This window comes from Idiotropiscis lumnitzeri, chromosome 13 (assembly GCF_059441095.1).
Source record: "Idiotropiscis lumnitzeri isolate Australia: NSW breed Sydney's pygmy pipehorse chromosome 13, RoL_Ilum_1.0, whole genome shotgun sequence".
NCBI classification, from domain to species: domain Eukaryota; kingdom Metazoa; phylum Chordata; class Actinopteri; order Syngnathiformes; family Syngnathidae; genus Idiotropiscis; species Idiotropiscis lumnitzeri.
The window spans coordinates 11,595,794-11,614,300 of record NC_142403.1 but is presented as its reverse complement, the minus strand read 5'-3'; the positions used below and the strand labels follow the sequence as shown (position 1 = coordinate 11,614,300).

The 18,507-nt window shown below is 42.7% G+C and overlaps 1 protein-coding gene across 1 annotated transcript in view; it reads left to right on the top strand.

Annotated features, from left to right (window-relative positions):
- The window catches only part of insrb (insulin receptor b), a 59,461-nt gene that overhangs the window by 15,526 nt on the left and 25,428 nt on the right, over positions 1–18,507 (top strand). The window contains exon 2 of the mRNA XM_088314207.1: positions 5,342–5,890. Within this exon, the coding sequence (XP_088170333.1) occupies positions 5,342–5,890 (549 nt within the window). The remainder of the gene's footprint in view (positions 1–5,341; positions 5,891–18,507) is intronic.

Here is an 18,507-nt window from a genome sequence, read left to right as displayed (position 1 = left end):
GGCCAAGATGTCAGGGAGAGGAAACTTGTCACAGTCCCGAGATAGACAGCCACCTGGTTTCGTGCTGCACAGGTCTGGTTTCACACTAAGCTAACATGTGGCTGCCCTTTGCTTCTGTGGGAGGCCGAGGCGAGCTTGGGCCGCCGAGGCCTCCGGTCTTCCCCTCTAAAACCGCCAGTGAATGTTGCTTGATGCCGATTACATTCTCTCAGTAGGGCGCTCAAGTTTAAAAATAATAGAAGAATCCGTCTGAAATTGCATCTACACCCCCGCTAGGCTGCAGCTGTGGGAGCTCAGTGAATTAAGCCAAAGAACAAACAAGCGTAAGATGCTGCATACACCTGTACACGCTTGCTCAAAATATCTAAACGAGGTGTGTGAATGTTAATTTATTGGATAATGCAAAGTGCACATCTACCGGCACAGGCTGTAAAAACACTCTACATACTGCAACTTCCACTAACAACCCAGACTAAACTTGTCTATCTCCACATTAGGGCTGAACAATTAATCATTTTGATTAGAATCGCGTTAGAATTAGAATTAGAATTAGAAATTTAGGGTGGAGAGCCAGCAGCTATGAACAAAAATGTTGTATTTCAATCAGTGCGCATTGAGACATAAAATAAGACAACGGCTACATTAGCAATTTAGCAGATGCTTTCAGACCGGAACTTGTCAACGGCTGACGTCATCATGACGAAGAGATTTGACGTCAAAGGTATATTAAATATTCATCTCGTCAATGTTATTTGCACTATTTTGCGCCACAGAGTTTTGAGACCTACACAATAATAGGTCTACAAATGATTAAAGTAATAGCTTTTATTATTTTTAACGGTATAAAGGCATTTTCTGTCATGTTTGTAAATCTCACTGAACATTTTAAGGAAAATTGCAAAAGAAAAAAAACACAAAAAATCGAAATTCCAATATCTGCCCGAAAAATCGCAATACAATTTTTTTTCCTAAAATTGTTCAGCCCTAGTCCACATATAAAGCGTGTCTGTCATTGGAGACGTATCACTTCCAACATACTTTCTTGTCAACAATCGCTGTCCTACTTTCCAATTTAGGGACAGCTTTTGTTGTTGCTTTTCTGGGGTGTTTCAGATAATAATAATTACTTACGAGCATTTGACTTTGTATTTCATCATCTTTCCTCCGACCAAATTGTCAGTCGAGACAGCGAGGGCGGTTCGGTCGCCCACATTTCGCTTGTGGAGGTCTGCAATGTGGTTCATGATGTTCCAGTCAGTGCTCGTCTGTTCCGTTATTCCATTCACTGCGGCAAAAACAAGCCCCGTTTCGGAGACCCCCATCGCTCCCCAATACTCATTAGAAGCTGATTAGGTTGTTATTGTAATTAAGAGCTCTTGTGTGGCCAGTAAGCGCCCCCCACAGTGTCTGGGTCACGGTCACTGTCCAGCAAACCAAACGCCCACCCACCACTGCATGCATCTCCACCCGCACGTCGACGGGTTATCAAAGTTCATTTGGGAATTATTTGCTGCAGTACTTTATTAGTTACTGAAAAATGGGCAGTGGTGTACTCGGTGCTTCTGACGTTTTCACATTTGAGATGCAGATGAATTTTTGCCATTTGTGTCCAGTAGTCAGCAGGCAAGCCACCCCTCCCCTCCTGCCCCCCCTGTGAGGCCATTTGTGTGTGCGCTCATGTAACTGCGATCCACAGCGGCCTTCCATTCATGCATGTGATCACCAACCGTCCTGTAGGTCCCTTACGTCATTCCGCGTTCCTGGCCGGGCTCATGTTACACTTTCACCCCGCTCACTCCTTTGCCTTCGCTGGCTCGCCAGTCCCTCTCCCCCTCTCACCTGCTCTTTTCCTTTCTTGCCCGCGACCCTCTCACCCGCCACTCAGTCTTGCGCATTACCGTTTAAGGGGGAAAAAATCATTTTCCATGCCAATTACTCTTTTGGGATGTCTCACACTCATTTATTGGTTTCTTTAAACTACTTCTTGGAATTGGGGTGTTCATGAACATAACAATGTCATTAGCATCCCTTGGGTGACCCGTGGAATAAATACCGTGCGTATATTCTCGTAAAATATTTTTAAAAAATTTCAAAAAAATGCATGCCCTTGGAAATTTTAGCCAATGAACAACATGAAGTCATAGCTGCAAAAGACTCAATAATAATACTAAAAATAAATATCCTAAAAATGAAAATGAGTTACTGCTTTCATCAATTTCAATATAAAGTTGACGTTGAGTTGAAATGTTCCACTCCAATCCTGTAGGTGGCACTCATGCAAATTACAAAGTGGGCACCAACTGCCCCCAACACAAATTTTATTCACTGCAGCGCCATCTGCTGGGTCTGTTGGGTCACTTCTCCACTTGGCAGTTGATTCTTCATTTTTTTTTTTTAGTTTTGCAGTTTATGTTTGTTGGCTCTTTTGATGTCTTTCACTTAGGGCAGCCGTAATTGACTAAAGGTAAACTTGTCTAGTGCAAGACGGCAATTTCAAAGAAAATGATAAATATGACATCACTTTGGTCTGTTATTCAAAAACACGACTCCGTTCGGTGGCGCTCCCCACGGCCCACAACTTTTGCATGTCAGCTCAAACACGTTCTGCCACGTATGTAAAATACATTTTGTTGGGAAAGATGCTGTTTGTCGTCTTGTTGTGTCTTGAAGACCGCAGTGTGCCTTACACTCTGGCCCTGCAGATGTTGTGCAATACAACTTGTTGTTGTGTTGCGCAATGGGTATCCAATTAACTGCTGCAGGCTGGCAGTGAGTGCTTGGCCCCGAGGCCTGTTTGATGTGTCCAGGTGATAAGGAAGGAGGTGCACGAGGTCTAATGTTGACGTTATCATTGGGAATAACACCAACTGCTGCAAGGAAGTAGTTTGTTTTTGTGTCTTTTGGTTCCTGTTACAGTAAGCGTTTAACGAAAGGGGGTGTGGCTTAGCTCACTATTGTTGTTTTGTTTGGAACTATAAATACCGGATGGGCAGAAGTGGCAAACACACTCACACTTTGCGCTTACGTAGAAACAATGATACCTGTAAATAACAAAAAAAACAAAACTCCTTTACTTAACTTAAAATTAAAAATGTACAGAATCAGGAAGTGCACTTAAATACAAAATTAAAAATGAATTTTTACCAGTCAATTATAAATAATACAAGTCAGCATGGGACAATTGACAAAAATTGATAAAATTCTAGATGCTAAATATTTTCACTCTTATTAAGAGTTCAATCACTAAGCAACAAATTAATTGACGCCATCCATAGGAAATATTGTGCTTCTCTGAACTTGACTTTTATATGAAACATTGCAGTATTTTATGTCCTAAATAGTTCTGTTTTGCAGTTGAAACATGACGGGATGATTTCTGACCTGGCAACCGAGCGGGCCAAGGCGGTCCAGGTCCAGCACATGCCTCCTTGCGAGGCAGCGCTCACGGACCTTTTTGCACATTTTATTTATTTCCTGTGACAAAAGAGGTCACTTTTACTGCCGCTGCTTCCATTTGTCAGCTACCGGAAGGTGCTGTGACCTTTTTGACGTCTAACTTTAACTTTGTGCACTCGGACGAAATGCAAGTCTGAAATGAGTCCCGACTAATGCCAGCGGGCCGTTGTAGTAAACAAGCGGGTTTTATTTGACAGTCTAGTGATTACAGGCTTTACTGGCAACAATCCATTTAGAAGTCTCTTAAAGCGTTCCATTTATATGCTGCTGGTCAAAGTTTGTACTTGGACTGTTGACATGTTTGTTTCGCTAACCATTAACAGATCGGGAGGTTAAAAGGTAGCTTCCTCATGACTAATAATGTGAGCCGCAACTTTTAAGCAGTTGAGCTTTGCCTTTGATGGATTTGATGATTTTTGTTTTTGACTTAATTACAAAAAAAACAAAAAAGTAATTTCTATGTAGACAAGGTGTTAGAAGAAGCAACCGGTGGGATCATTGTGTTGGATAATAGTTTCCTTTCCTTGATCTGATCGTTTTTTTTTTCATAATTCATTTTCATATTAATTGATTGAAGTTAACATTGGCACTTATATAATAGGTTTGCGTGTAAAAATGACATCAGTATTAAAATGGTCCCTCTTAAAGGACTAGTAATTAAATTTTTTTTTTGTGAGATGAAATTACGCTAAATTGGCAGACTGTTATCAGCTTGCTGATGAGCTGGTTGTTTCACTCAGGTTCGTTAGCGTCTAAAACATGCATAAAGGATTGGAGTTTGAAACCCGTGCAGCCGTTTCACCAAGTCGGGTCACGACTTTATACTTGAATTGTTTCATCTTTACACAGTTGCATGCCCGAGAATCTTGCAATCATTTTCTTTCATTTTCTTTCTTTCCCATCCTGAATAAATAGTGTGAAGCAATCGCCTCAAAGCGCTCACGTCCGCGCATCTCCTTCAGTAACTGCCTGCTAATGAATTTGCTCCCGTAATGCGAGTGGCTGCGCGCTCGTGCGTTGGCTGAAACAAATGTGGGTTTGTGTGTCGGCGCGAGTACGCTCCAGCTGAAAGAAAGTATGAATAAGCGTGGAGTGGAAACGCATTTAGCTTCCGGGCTGTGCCTCAGTTAACCATCTCATGTCTGCGTCATTCAGATCAGAGTCGTTTCCTCTCTGGAGAAAATCGGAAACGTTCTCGAGATGAGAGATCGTCGTGAATGGAAATCCCCCGATGGCTTTGCTTATACTTCACTTGAGGTTTCATGGCTTCATTTGGGGGGTAGAAGAATCTTTAAGTAAACTTTCAAATGTTGGTGGATTTATACCTCGTTGGAAGCAGAAGTGAAACGAATTCCTGGTGTGCTGTTCAGCGCGTGTTCTGTTCCCAACATAATCGTTGTGCTGTATGATATTGTGCATTTCTTAGCTGCAAGCATCATCTGCACCGTCGAGTCAGTCCCAACTCGTTTGTGGTCTGCTGAAGAACAACAAAAATGACATTTGCAATAAAAAGTTGTGCTGCGGCCTTGCTGATGGCACAACTCGCCCGGGCAGCACGATTATTCTCACTGACATTGAAACAATGCAACGTATCGCAAAATAGTTGAAAAGAACAGCCTGTCTTGACAGTTAACACGTTTAATGCTCCTAATGTCTGATCCAGGAAATCTCATTCAGATTCTCATTCCTTAATATCATAGTTTTCGACTACACTATTACTTGCCAGTAAATTATGAGAGTTGATGTTAATCGCTCCCATTTGTGAATGTTACATATGTAACATGAGAGGTCTCTGGAAAAAAAATACATGGCTGTAAAACAAAATAAATGGTAAAGCAAAAAAATAAAATAAAAATGTTAACTTGTGTCACATCTGTTCTTGCAGTTTGTCAGAGCAAAGACATCCGCAACAATGTGACCAACCTCCAGTCGCTGGAGAATTGCACCATCATCGAGGGCCACCTAAAGATCCTGCTCATGTTCAAGACCAAAAGCGAGGACTTTCGAGGCCTCAGCTTCCCGAAGCTACAAGTGGTGACCGACTACATGCTGCTCTTCCGCGTCTACGGCCTGGATTCCCTCACCGATCTCTTCCCCAATCTGACGGTGATCCGCGGCAACAACCTCTTCTTCAACTACGCCCTCGTCATTTACGAGATGCTGCAACTGAAGGAGGTGGGCCTTCACAGCCTCATGAACATCACCAGGGGAGCTGTGAGGATTGAGAAGAACCCAGACCTTTGCTATCTGGCCACCTTGGACTGGTCCAAGATCCTGGACTCGGTGGAAGACAATTACATCGTGGAGAACAAGAACGACAGGGAGTGCGGAGACGTGTGTCCTGGTACGGCCCAAGGGCAGACCATCTGCCCTCAGAACACCATCAACGGCCACTTCAGGGGAAGATGCTGGTCCCAAACCCACTGCCAGAGAAGTAAGTGCTTTTGAAAGAGCAAATATCACCTCTATTCACCACGCAAGTTGATTTTCGAAAGTAGGGCTCAGTTCTCAGTAGGGCTGAACGATTTCAGAAAAAAAATTGTATTGCAATTTTTCTGACCGATATTGCGATTTCGATTTAATTAGCGATTTTCTTCACAATGTGTATTTGCATGTTCTATGGACATAAACAGATTATACATCAATAAAATCATTGTCCCTTAGCAAAGCTAAATTGATTGAAATATAGCATTTGGAGACCTATTATTGTTTAGATCTCAGAACTCTGGGGTGCAAAATATTATTGATGGGATTATGAATATTTAATATACGTTTGACATCGAACCTCTTCGTCATGGTGACGTCAGCCGTTTCCGTGTTGCTAATGTTGACATCGTCTTATTTTATGTCTCAATACATATTGATTGAAATACAACATTACTGTTCATAGCTGCTAAACCCCAACGCGGTTCAACCAGACATCTGAAAAGTCCACTGTACACCTAAGCACTTATTTTGGGTGTTTTCCGACTCTGTATTTCACTTTAGCGATTAGCACGCTTAGCAACTCCTCATTCAAAAAACGCTACTTGTAAGTGGGGCCGTTTATTTATCTGATGTGCATATAGTAGAAATAAAGTTTATACTGCTGTCAACATAGGGCACAAAAGCCCTTCAAAAAAAATCACAGCTTTGACGATCTCTGAGATCGCAATTTCTGTCCCAAAACGCTAAATCGTTTAGCCCTAGTTCTCAGCCCTTCAACTCACGCCTGATGTTTATATGAACTCTTGGAGGGTCTCCTTAATCTTTTCAACACGAGACATGAATTAGAAACCATTTTTTTCCGTTTGACTACAACTTTCTCAAATTCACCACATGTACTGCAAATCTGACTGATTTACATCAAACATGAATCACAAAGTCCAGAAATGAAGATCAACCACATTTTACTTTTGACACCATTTTTCATCCCAGCCCAAAGTTTGGAAAAGTGGCAAAGAAGAAATCCGATATTGACTGTCCTCATTCGTGTGATGGGTTGCCAAAGTAGCCCAGCGACACACACGTCAGTTTGATTTGGCGTTGGGTGCAAGGCTTCTTCCTGATAGCCACAGCCAAAGAAACGTGGACAGCCAATGGCCTCTGATTAGCATTCTTTGACTGGAGCATGTGTGTCAGGGGAAGTGATTCATAATTAGAGGCTGGCGATCTTCTTGAAGTCCGAAATGAGTCAGGCGTTATTGTTGAGTCAGGGAAGTGCGCAGTCCAAGGTAGACATTATGGGAGAAAAGTACAGTGGCAAGGAGAGGTTGCACGGACAGGGAAAAACAGTATAGTACACATCTTTGTTGGTATTTTCTTTTCTGCCTTTATTCCAAAAAAGAACTGCGGCTTTTCTGTGCGCTGCTGCCTGCCGGCCTGCCAGAAGTCCGGCCGTCCGCTCGGCCAGTCAGTCTTTCCTCTGCTACCATAAACACAGAGAATGGCGTCTATTGTCGGACACTCAGAGAGAATGCTTATTATTTTTTCTCAGCGATTATAGCGTGTTTTTTTTTTGTTTTGTTTTTGTTTTTTTTCCTCGTCTGCCTCTGTGTCTGACGGAGAAGCTCGTGCTCAAAGCGTAACGACCGCGGCCGTGTTTATACTTGAACTTCAACTGTTGCAGCCCGCATTTACCTTGGCTCCTCACTCGCCTTCCAGAATGTTCTGCCGAGCAAAGCAATACACGAAGTGACCTTGTGTGTGTGTGTGTGTGTGTGTGTGCGCACCTCTTGCATTGTTAGCATGTCGAACGAGACTTGGGTTTTATAGACAAATAGCCGTGACCACTGATGCCAATGGGAGGGGTTGGGGGATGTCGACTGATAAACACAAGCGTGTTTATGGTACGTCAAGCAATGTCTGTGCATGTGCGTTCATGTCTCCTTTGCCTCTGATTGGCCGGATGACAAGCTATGATGCGCGTCATGTGACAGAGACCGTTGCAGTCAAACCTGGAGACATTTCTCCAACATGATACAAGGGAGGGATTGCTACATGAGGATAATTCCAACTTTACACTGACTAAACGTGTTTGAGGTGTTACGGAAACGTCAGAAGTGCTGAGCTTTCGCCTCAATCCCTTTGAAAAAGAATTCAGTGCTGCTGCACATGGAGCGAACATTAGATGCAACATTCAAGTTGGTGCGTGCGGGGTTGTGCTGTTTTTAAGAGACAGGGAGAGCCGACACGTCTTTGATCTTACCCATGCAGGAAAGCCACCGCACTTGTGTGTGCGTGTGTGTGTTAACATATAGTATAAATGCATGGCAATTAGAACTATGGCAAAGAGCGATGAATTCACTATTAGCAATGGTTGTCGTGTATAATTTCACTTTTTTACCAGTAGAAGGTGTAGGTAATATAGACCCCAAGATTTTGTTGTCTAATGTAGTGATAGAACGATTATCGGCAAGGGTCGATCATCCGGGCTGATATTTTGCCTATTATCGGCGTCTGAATTTTATTTATTTTTTTTACTTTCAAGGCCAATAAATTAAATGCTGTTGTATTTAGGCTCACTGCAGCACACCTTTCTCTCTCTGCCATGTTTGTGGCCCTGCCTGCAGAAGCCCGCCCACCATATTGGGAAGTGTTTGTCGCATTTCAACGCATGCCACGTTTGCTAATTGCAAAGCTAGTAGCTGATTAGACACAAACGTGGTGCCATGAAACAAATTCGTTGCCTCAAGCTCTTTTTGGAGAGAAGTCAGTCGATAGTGGCCTCTCCACATCACCCACCGACGCGCCCTTAGTCTCTTTTTGTATTTTTCTGCCTTTACCGGGTTACGGAATTCGTTCGTAAACCCGAGCACCGCCTATGCTCACGCGTAAGCCAATAAGAGAACACTGTCATGCTGCTGTTTGGATCCAACTGTTGCTGAGGCCTGGCACAACATGTTCAGCTTCACAAACTCTGCGTGCTTGCACAACTCTTGACACACGCACACAAGCAGGAGGAGAGAATGTGTTTCAGGTCAACGTGAACTCTGCCTGTGCCTACGTGCTTTGTTGCCCGCTGTGATTGTTTTCCATCTCACACACACACACACCCCCACACACACCCTCTTCAAAGTGACACTCTGTCACACTCTCCGACCTGTACAAGCTCTCCACATACTCACATGAAGCTAATAGAAAGCGGCAGCCATGAAGCAGTCTGTGCCTTGTCTCACACACTGTCGGTTAACTTAAAAGAAGTTCCTTGCGTGCCTCCGCAATCCGTCCAAGCTTCGAGTGTGGAATTCATGCCACAATTTTGTCTGGAGAGATTTTCTTTTGTATTTTCTCCATTGTCGTCAGCGGTTACAAGCACAATCTGTTCCGTCAAAGCCGGTCGACCTCAGATTCGGTCTTTGAAAGCTAACATTGAGATCAGTTATGTTGGGAATAATTAGATACAGATTGCGAACTGTCACCATCGTAGAGCTTTTAGTTGGCTTTTACCGAGCCGTGATACTTGTCACAGAAAAGCCTGGTCAAATCGTTCGTTCACAACCAGCTAGTGGCTATGCTGCAACACGGGAAGTAATCTCGTTCATGCCCATTCATGAAAAAGAAATCCAGCCTGCTTAATATCCACGAGCCTCACAAGTTGCTTTTGGGACGGTTCTGTCTGGCGCAAAAGCTGACAACAGCAACATTGTGACAAAGTGAGAGCGACTTTGTGTTGCCAAATGACTTTTTGCCAAATGCCTCGTGCTATATTTAGCTTTAACTTTTCGGACTCCCCCATCAACTATTACAACATGGCTAGCAACCAATCAGCAATGTTTTATGGTCTTGTAGGAGATTCCGACACTCTCAACAAATATATATATATATATTTTTTTAATAAATCACACTTTTTCATTTTTGTCCGCTGGCCATTGTGTGACAATGGTGGGTCTTTGGCAAGCTATCCCGGTGCAAGTTAGTGTCGGCTTGGTTATTACATAAATGAGCTCACTTGTGACATCACAATTTGTAAAATCCAAAACAGCTTACTCACAGACATTTGCAAAAATAAAATTTTTTTTTTTTTTAAAAACGGCAGTGAACAAAAGATTTACTAGGTCGTTGAACTTCACACTTGATGGGTAAGCATGCACTCCAGCCTTCAACTATTTGGATGTAATCTCGGGCTGTCACTTGATTATTCCATTGATTAATCAATTAATCGGACAAAAAATATTTTCCTGGCCGATTACCGCTGTTTAACCGATTACTGTTGTTGTTTTGTATTGTTTAAAGCTTTAATGAAATAATAAAATAAAATAACAATTAAGCAATATTGCAGGAGAGTGAGCGATATTGTACTTTGTTTTTGAAACTGAAAGCTGCTTCTTGATGCCAACGGCTACACTTGTTGAACACTTCATGTAATAGTTTAAACTGAAGAAAAAGGAAAAGCAGATCTTATTTTGATTACACACTAAGATTAGCAGTCTTTTGTGAACGACTACAGAAATCAGAGAAGACAGTATTTACTTTACTGAGTCTGAAATCTGAGGATTTTTGACATTTTTATGTTTTAATTTGTGTTCTAGTTTCCGGCTAAATTATGTTTCACCATATGGAAAGCGCTTTGTTACAGCTCCAGCTGTTGTGAAATGCGCTAAATAAATACCAGCTGTATTGTAATTTTGTGTTAAACAATGGCTCGAAACAAGTCGATCGATTTGATGTCGAGTAGTCAATTCAATTTGACACTTCTATTGTAATCAGTGAAGATTTATTTTCTTTTTTAAGTTCTGCATGGCCTCTGCCGGTATTCAGCTGATCACCTTGGTAATGAAAGTGGTTCTCATTCTAAATGACATTTCACACCGAGAGTTTCATTTCTGCCGCTATCAAATTGAACTAGTCAGAAATGTGGAGAAAAAAATAAGTTGGGGCCAGGAAGGGATGTTTCAGGGTTGGGCAAAGCAAAAATAAATAGAGAAAAACAAACATGGCGGAGGTTTTCAAGTTTGGCTTCCAGGTAGACACGCACACACAGACACACATATGCCGCAACTACACACCCACACCTTGTCGCCAGAGTGGCAAGTGGCCTAACCGAGCGGCCGAAACAAGTCAGTAAGGATGGCGGTGCTCACCAAAGCTCATCTTCACTTTCTCTTAGCGCAATGCAAAATCATTAAGCGAAAATTGTCTTCATTCAGACAGCTTGAGAAGAGGCTGTTACGGAAAAAAAAAAAAAATCAGTTTAGCACAACAGTCTGTTGCAATACAACAGTCTGGAGTACAGGTCAGCCGTGGTGTGAATAGTTGACATGGCCAGAAGGCCCAATTGAAAAAAAATGCAGGCCTTGGACTAATGCAATTATTATTAAAAATAAATAATTTAAAAAAAAAACATATATCCCTACATCCGCGTCCATCTTCCTCTATTTCATTATTATTACTAATGACATGAGCATGTTTGTCTTTAATGCTTTTCGATTGGGATAATTGCAAAATCTTTCTTTGGATGCTCGCCTTAAACATCAACACACCCTCGCTGGTAGCTCTTTGAAGCACCGTGAGCGTCTTCGATGGAATAAGCGACAGCGAGAGAATATCTCACCACCTTTCCTCTCGCAGCTTAAAAGCGCGCTAAATTAACTTTGATAAGCTGACATTGGTTTTGTATGCGCACCCCGCCTCCTCCCACCCTGAGGGGATCTGGAAAAGTCTCTCCTCCAGCTCATCAATGGACTGGCAACTCCCACAGCCGGCCCTGCACATGCAATTCTATGTAAGGAAATGTGTGCGTAGACGCCGGGAACACGACACACTGGCACAGTGAGCCAAGTGGAACACAAACGTACACACGAGCCCATGTCGAAGTCGAGCACTCTGGCTGACGCCGCTGCTCACCATTCTGACAGAGGATTGGCTGCGAGCGGCCATGTGAGCAGCCTATCGTGTTGAGGGGATGAGAGCGTCTGAGGATACGATGTGTCGGAACAAGAGGGAGCGGCGCCTTCCCTCGTCCGTCGTCTCGTATTGAAGTGACGCTCGTTTCGCATGTGCTACATCTGGAAAAATGAGACGGACGTTAAATATTGCTCCCTAATGAGCGAGCGCGGTAGTTTGATTTCTTCTGTTCACGTGTGGCTCGATGATGGTTTATTTATGCTCACACGCTTCTCTATTCATCTGTGTAAATGTCTGAGCTGTTCACAAAAAAAGCTTGTTGGCTCGGCTGTCGGAAAGGACTTCCTCATGACTTCCTGCCTTTGTCCGGAGCACATCCTACTGCTGAGCTGTACAACTGGGCCCAGGGGGACGGCTAATGGGCAGAGAGAGAGAGGCGCTGGGATATTACTTACATATCAGAGACGGTGAAAGCAAAGATAACAAGTTTGCAGGAACCCATTCACAAAAAGCTCGCACACTGGCGGAAACATTTACTTGGGGTATTGCGGGGCCGGCTTCACTCGAATGCTAAGCTTCAAGTTGTCTGAATATCCGCGGAGTCACCTTGACGACGTTTGAGGAAGGGCAACTGAGATGAGGCCGGAGTTTGTGTTGCGTGCGTTTGAGGGGAATAGAACACGAGCCTCCCTCCGTCCGCTCAAGAGAAGGAGATTGTTTTCAGGTGTTCGGTCGGATCAGATGACCGCCTCCTTCCGGCTTCGACGTCAATGCAACACGCACGCAAAAACGTGCAGCGGTGACCTGAGGAGTCATATTATTTTGAACCGGATGAAATCCTCTCGCTCAAAATGCTTTCAGGGGAGCACGCCGACGACCCGAATGACAGAGAAGAAACGGATAGCTGGATGGCTGTTCTCAACTCCCGTTTCCATGCCAGCATACTGCCAAGTACATTAGTGGACAGTATTTCAAATTGAGCAAATGCACAAATTATGACTCACTGACAAAAGAAGAATTATCCATCCAATTCATTATGCAAACTACTTATCCTATTGATGATTTTTATTGATGATTGATTGTGATTTGGTCCGTGACATCAGACAATAGACAAAAAAAATTGATAGTTGTTTTTCAGAGTAAATATTTGGATTAAATGCAAACAGAAGTCTACTTTCTCCAGAAATGTGCGAATCTTTTCTGAGGATTTGTACGATTTCAAATCAAACAAGATCCCTAAGCAATTAATTGATTATAAAAAAAAATATTGAATAATTTAACAATCAATTAAACACAAAAATCACACTCAGTGTGGAGCTGATATTGTCCACAGCTCACACTCACACTCAACTCGCCTTTTCTCTCTCTAACTTGTCACACCAAAATACCAACAATATTTTTGCTACTTTTTTTTGTTCAAATATTTTATCAATGAAAAGTATTTATAATAATAATTTTCTAGCTATTGCAAAACGTGCAACCAAACGTGCAGCGATGTTCCGTACTCGCCGTACGCGAGGTTCAAGCTTGATGGAATTCTTTGCATTTCACAAGTGGCTTTATGGTGGGCCGACAGCTCAGCTGTAGGGTGTTGGGGGGGGGAAATTCTCAAGAAATCTGTTGCGTCATCTTCATGGGAAAGCTGAGTTTCCCACAGGTTGAGCACACAATTATTTGAAGTGGGCGCTTCTTCTTTCTTCTTTGTTCTTGATCTCACAAATCACAGGACAAAAAATGAAATGTTTTTTTTATCGTTTTTTTCATCATATCATTTAATGTTTTGTAAGTGCCCGAAAGTCAAAGTGTTTACGACGTTAACTGTAATTGAAGAAGTCATATTAAATCATGGTTCATTTCCATCCGTCCATCCAGAACAAAACATTTTTGTGTATTAATCAGAAATTTGTTGTAATAGAGTTCATTTATTTATTTATTTATTTTTGCTTTTGTTTGTTGAAAAATGCACATGAAGCACAATTTGTAAACAACACGAACATATTAAATTAAGGGGAAAAAAATCTTCTCAATGACTTTTTTTTCCCAAAAGTTGTTAAGGCCGACACAAAACATTTTTTTATGCTCCAAATTTCCCATTACGTGGCACAAATCGAACACAATAACAGCCAAGGCAGCTCCGACTAAAATCTTCCAAAGACGTCGGTCGCCGTTCAAGCTCTCGAAAGTCAGCGCTGGAAATGGACATTTCTAAATTTGATTTTCCTCAATTGAATCCTCATGTGACCTCTCCTTCCTTGAACTTCCATCCAAGCAGAGTTCTCTTTTTTTTTCCCTCTCTCCTGACCGAACTCACTTCACTGAAAATTACATCCAAGAAATGCTTCTTTTCCTCGAACCACTCGGCAGGTTTTCCTCACTTTTCAGAGCTTTCCGTCCTACTCCGAATACGGTTGAACGAATTTGCAGCCTACCGACCGAGTCATTCACTTTTGGCTGTAATGGAAGACTCCACAACATCTGTTGTCTTATTTGTGACATGTTGTACATTTTGGGCTGTGGGCGGTGAGCTGGACAGATGCCGACGAGTGTTACAAGGAGAATGCGGCCTTCATTTGCGCCACTGAGGCGCATGCACGTGCGTGTGTGCGTATTTAGACAGACTGGAAGAAATAATGTCCTCATTCATGGCTGGAACTGCTGATAACCGATGATGACAGCAAATCATATTTATGCAGCAATATATAACCCAAACACACAAAACATGCCCGATGTCAGTCACTGCTGTCTAAGTCATCAAAATAACAAGCTCTGTACTTTCTTTGAAATGTGTTATTTATCTTCTTGCCTGCTGACCTGCCTGCCTAGAATAGGCCGGAACAAAAATGTATTGCGATTTTTCCTGACTGATATTGCGATTTTGATTTGTTATGAGTTTACTCACAATGTACAAGCATGACAGAAAATGCCATTCTACCATTAAAGAAGATAAAAGCTGTTACTGTAATAATGCAAGGACACTGAAGAGATTTTGTGAGGGGGCGGGGGGCAGTTCTTTCTCAAGTTTTTAAAAACTACTTGCCGCCTAGCATTCAAGCAGTGGCAAAATAAATTACTCCCAGGACTACGGGCAACAGCGCAGAGCTTTTTAAAAAAAAAATTTTTTTAAATCAGTACGCCTCTGGTTAGTATGGCCAGTTTCGCGAACGTGGGGCACAAAAAAAAACAGCTTTGCCGATCTCGAGATTGCGTTGTCTGAGATCGTGATTTCGGTCCTATAGCGATCAATTGTTCAGCCCTAGGGCACCGATTTTATTGATTGAACTCAGCTGACAAGTGACTAGTGTCACACTTGCCTATGGCCCCCTGTCTTGGTATGACCAACCAACCCACCCTTAATTCAACTGCGACGTATAAATCGAGAAGTTGTGCCTGGATAATGAGGCACACGAACGTTGTCATGGAAAGACGGACTACGTTTCTCATTAATGTAGCGATAGTAAACGCTAAATCAAAATCATGCTATAAGGGTTGTATATCGTACGGTAGACGTGTGTATTTCACACTACAATATATGTCATGACTTCGGCCAGCTGCAACACCAAATCTCACATTTGATTTTTCATGCTTTAATTTGCCGTTGTTCTGTTTGCTTGCCGTTCAAAGCAAGCCTCCTTTTAATATCATTGGCAAATGTCCGTTTTCTTCTTCCACGAGACCCTTTGCTCTCTCAGCTGCTCCTCTTTGATGGAGCTTCCACTTAAGAAGGACCCACTTCATCATTCTTGACTGCATATACTGTGAACGTAAACTACCGCTCGAGTGGTTTGCGGAGGCAGCCGGTCACACGTTCAGAGCGCCGCGCTCTCTGCCAGAATGGCTGAAAAATCATAAATTCTATAAATTCCACTGGCTGCTGCTCGTGACATCTCCCTCTCAACGTTGGAAGACAAATATAAAAGGTGCAGTGATAAATACTTTCCTAAACGCAACCGTGTGTGCGTGCGTGTGCGAGCGTGTGGCGGGTACTGGAGTGGTGAAAGTTATAAGACTGCAGTAAAAAAATGACTGTAGCAGTTCCACTGGCATCTCTATCTGCGTTTGTAGCACAGGACAAGGCCGCAGTCATGGTTGTTGTAAAGCCTTCCCCTGTCCTGCTTTGAGGAGGAGGAGGCAGGAGGTGCTGCTGATTGCTGTGCCAACAAAGTTGAGGAGTCGAACTGTCCAGTCCTCTCACACAAAACAGCAAGATGAAGAATTGGAAAAAATGCCTGTCATTGTCTTTCTTTTTAATTCTCCATTTCTTTTCTCCGTTGCTCCACCTTCTGGGAAAGATCCTCCCTTTTTAGCGCTTTCGCCCCCCTCTCTCTCCCCCAAATCTGTCCCTTGGCTTTGTGCTCCCTCTCGTTGTCTCTCGTCCTCTTTCTCTCCCCCCCTGTTCCTTCCCCTTGTGCGCTGTGGTATGCAGACATGCAGGAATTTCTGGGCCTCAAAATAATAGACCAAAGTTGTCAGCCTTGGCTCCTGTTACTAAAGATGGCTGCATTTGCCCCGGTGTCCTGTGATTGGTGCGCATAGAGCTACAATCCGTGTGATTGGTCGTCACCTATTTGTCCAGATAGCTCGTGCTTACTGGCCACAAGTAGGAATTTCAGGCACACTTTTCATGCGGAAGGTTCAACACGAGTGAGTGGAACAATACGGGCATTGCAAATGGCTTTGGATGATTGACGGGAATCGCAGAAGGAATGACGCAATACAATGATTATGCCTTAATGCTGGTTTCATCTAACTCGGAACACGAAAGCATTAATTATGCAACAAAAAGCTGATTTGTCCAATCAATCACAAAAACAAAAACATGCATGGCAGGTTGATTGGACGCTGGAAATTGTCCCAGAGTGTGAGTGTGAGTGAATGCTTGTTCGACATTTCTGTCCAAATGCGTCCCTTTCCAACAGAACCACGATGCCCTCGCAGCAGCCTTTGCGTCTGCTTCGTCGAGTATTTCCTTTCAGCATCCTGTTTTGTGTTTTCACATGTGTGAAATGGCTCCTCCGGACACGTGGGAAGGTATTTTCAGAGTGAAGCTTCGGCGTGATTGCGTGGAAAAAGCCTTTTGAGTTACAAGCCGTTACCGTTTAAACGCAGCACGGCTTCCTTGTTGCTCCTCATGTGCATCCGCATGTCTTCCAATTCTTTGCTCATTTTAAAATGTGCGTCTGACACAAGTATGGTGTCATTGTTTTCTAAACTAAAAGCAGATGCTTGTTCATGTCTTATTTTGATTAAACACCAAAGATTAGCACTCTGCTTTCACAAGGACTACATACATCAGAGAATAATTATGATTGAGAGGATGAAATCAGGATTTAGAGAATTTGATGTCGACAATGTTTCTAAAAAATCTCTTGATTATTAAAATAATCGGCGATTAATTTGATCATCGATTAGTTGTTGATGAATGGATTGGTTTTCGGTGAGGCATACCTCATGATGAAATCGATTCTCATTTCGGGTTTGTCCGCGTGACTAATTGTTTTAGAAAGCTGCATTCGGTCCGAATGTCATGTTTGCATTTCCTAATATGGATCGGAGATGACACCGAATGGCACCAAAGCGGAGCCCTTAAATAGGCTATGAGCTAAGCGAGCTGTTCTCTTACAAGTGTGTGTGTCACCAGGCTGCATGACGTCCAGCCAAGTTGCTCTCTCCAGGGCCCGACTCAAGCCTTGCGATGGCATTGTCGCGACTAAAAAAAAACCTTTGATGCCTGTCAAGCACACATATGCTCTCATATGTCCCCCACGGACGTTGACGTTATCTCGAAGGAACAATTGAGATCACAAATCATTTACACCCGTGACTCAGGCCATGTCCACACAAACAAATACACGTCAGACGTGTAGATATCTGTGCCCTTGCATGATTTATTGTGTGATGTGTCACATTCATAACGCTTTGAAATGAAGTGAGTTGCAGTAAATGAGCTTGATGGCATCATTTGTAATATTTGTCGTGTGTGACCAAGAACACAAGATTGCAGTCCATCAGCGCCTTCTATCATGACACCAACTACCATTTTGAAAATACAATACCTGTAAATCTGTGAAAATGAGCACATGATCATCCGGATGATGCAAGGAGACGGGCCTTCAAAATCAAATCCATGTATAACATAAATAGCTGAAAATAAGTTTGGATTGCAAATGGATGACACATTCCACTTCACAGTATACATTAAGAGAACCCAGTCTGGCACCAAAGTTCAAACTGGGCAGAGTCTGAATGTGATGCTCAGGTCACTCCCCGCTATGTGGACCAGCAACCGTGAGGAATTTACTGACTATAAGCTTGTATTAGCTGAGGGACCATTTTGCACATTTTACACCTCGTTCAGGCTAAAATGCTTGACATTTGCTTGAAAGTGGAGTCTTGACATATGTTCAATTTACAATCAAATATGAAATCGATGTTTACCTCATTGAAACCTCTAAAATCAAACACAATCAATCAAGCAGCCCCTAATTTTTGTCAGAATTACACAAAACATACCAAGTCTAGAAAGCAACGACCGGTAAGTGAAAGTTTCAAATCAACAAACCTGATTAACCGTGGCTTGATTAATTAAAATCCGAAAGCGCGGCTGCTAAATAACATTTTCACCCTCGCATATTGGATGCGATTGACTCAAAATGCGGCCTTTGATCCCAAATAGGAGACGCTAAATTCACTTTGACAGATTGCTTGCAATGTTGGCAAAAGTTGTTC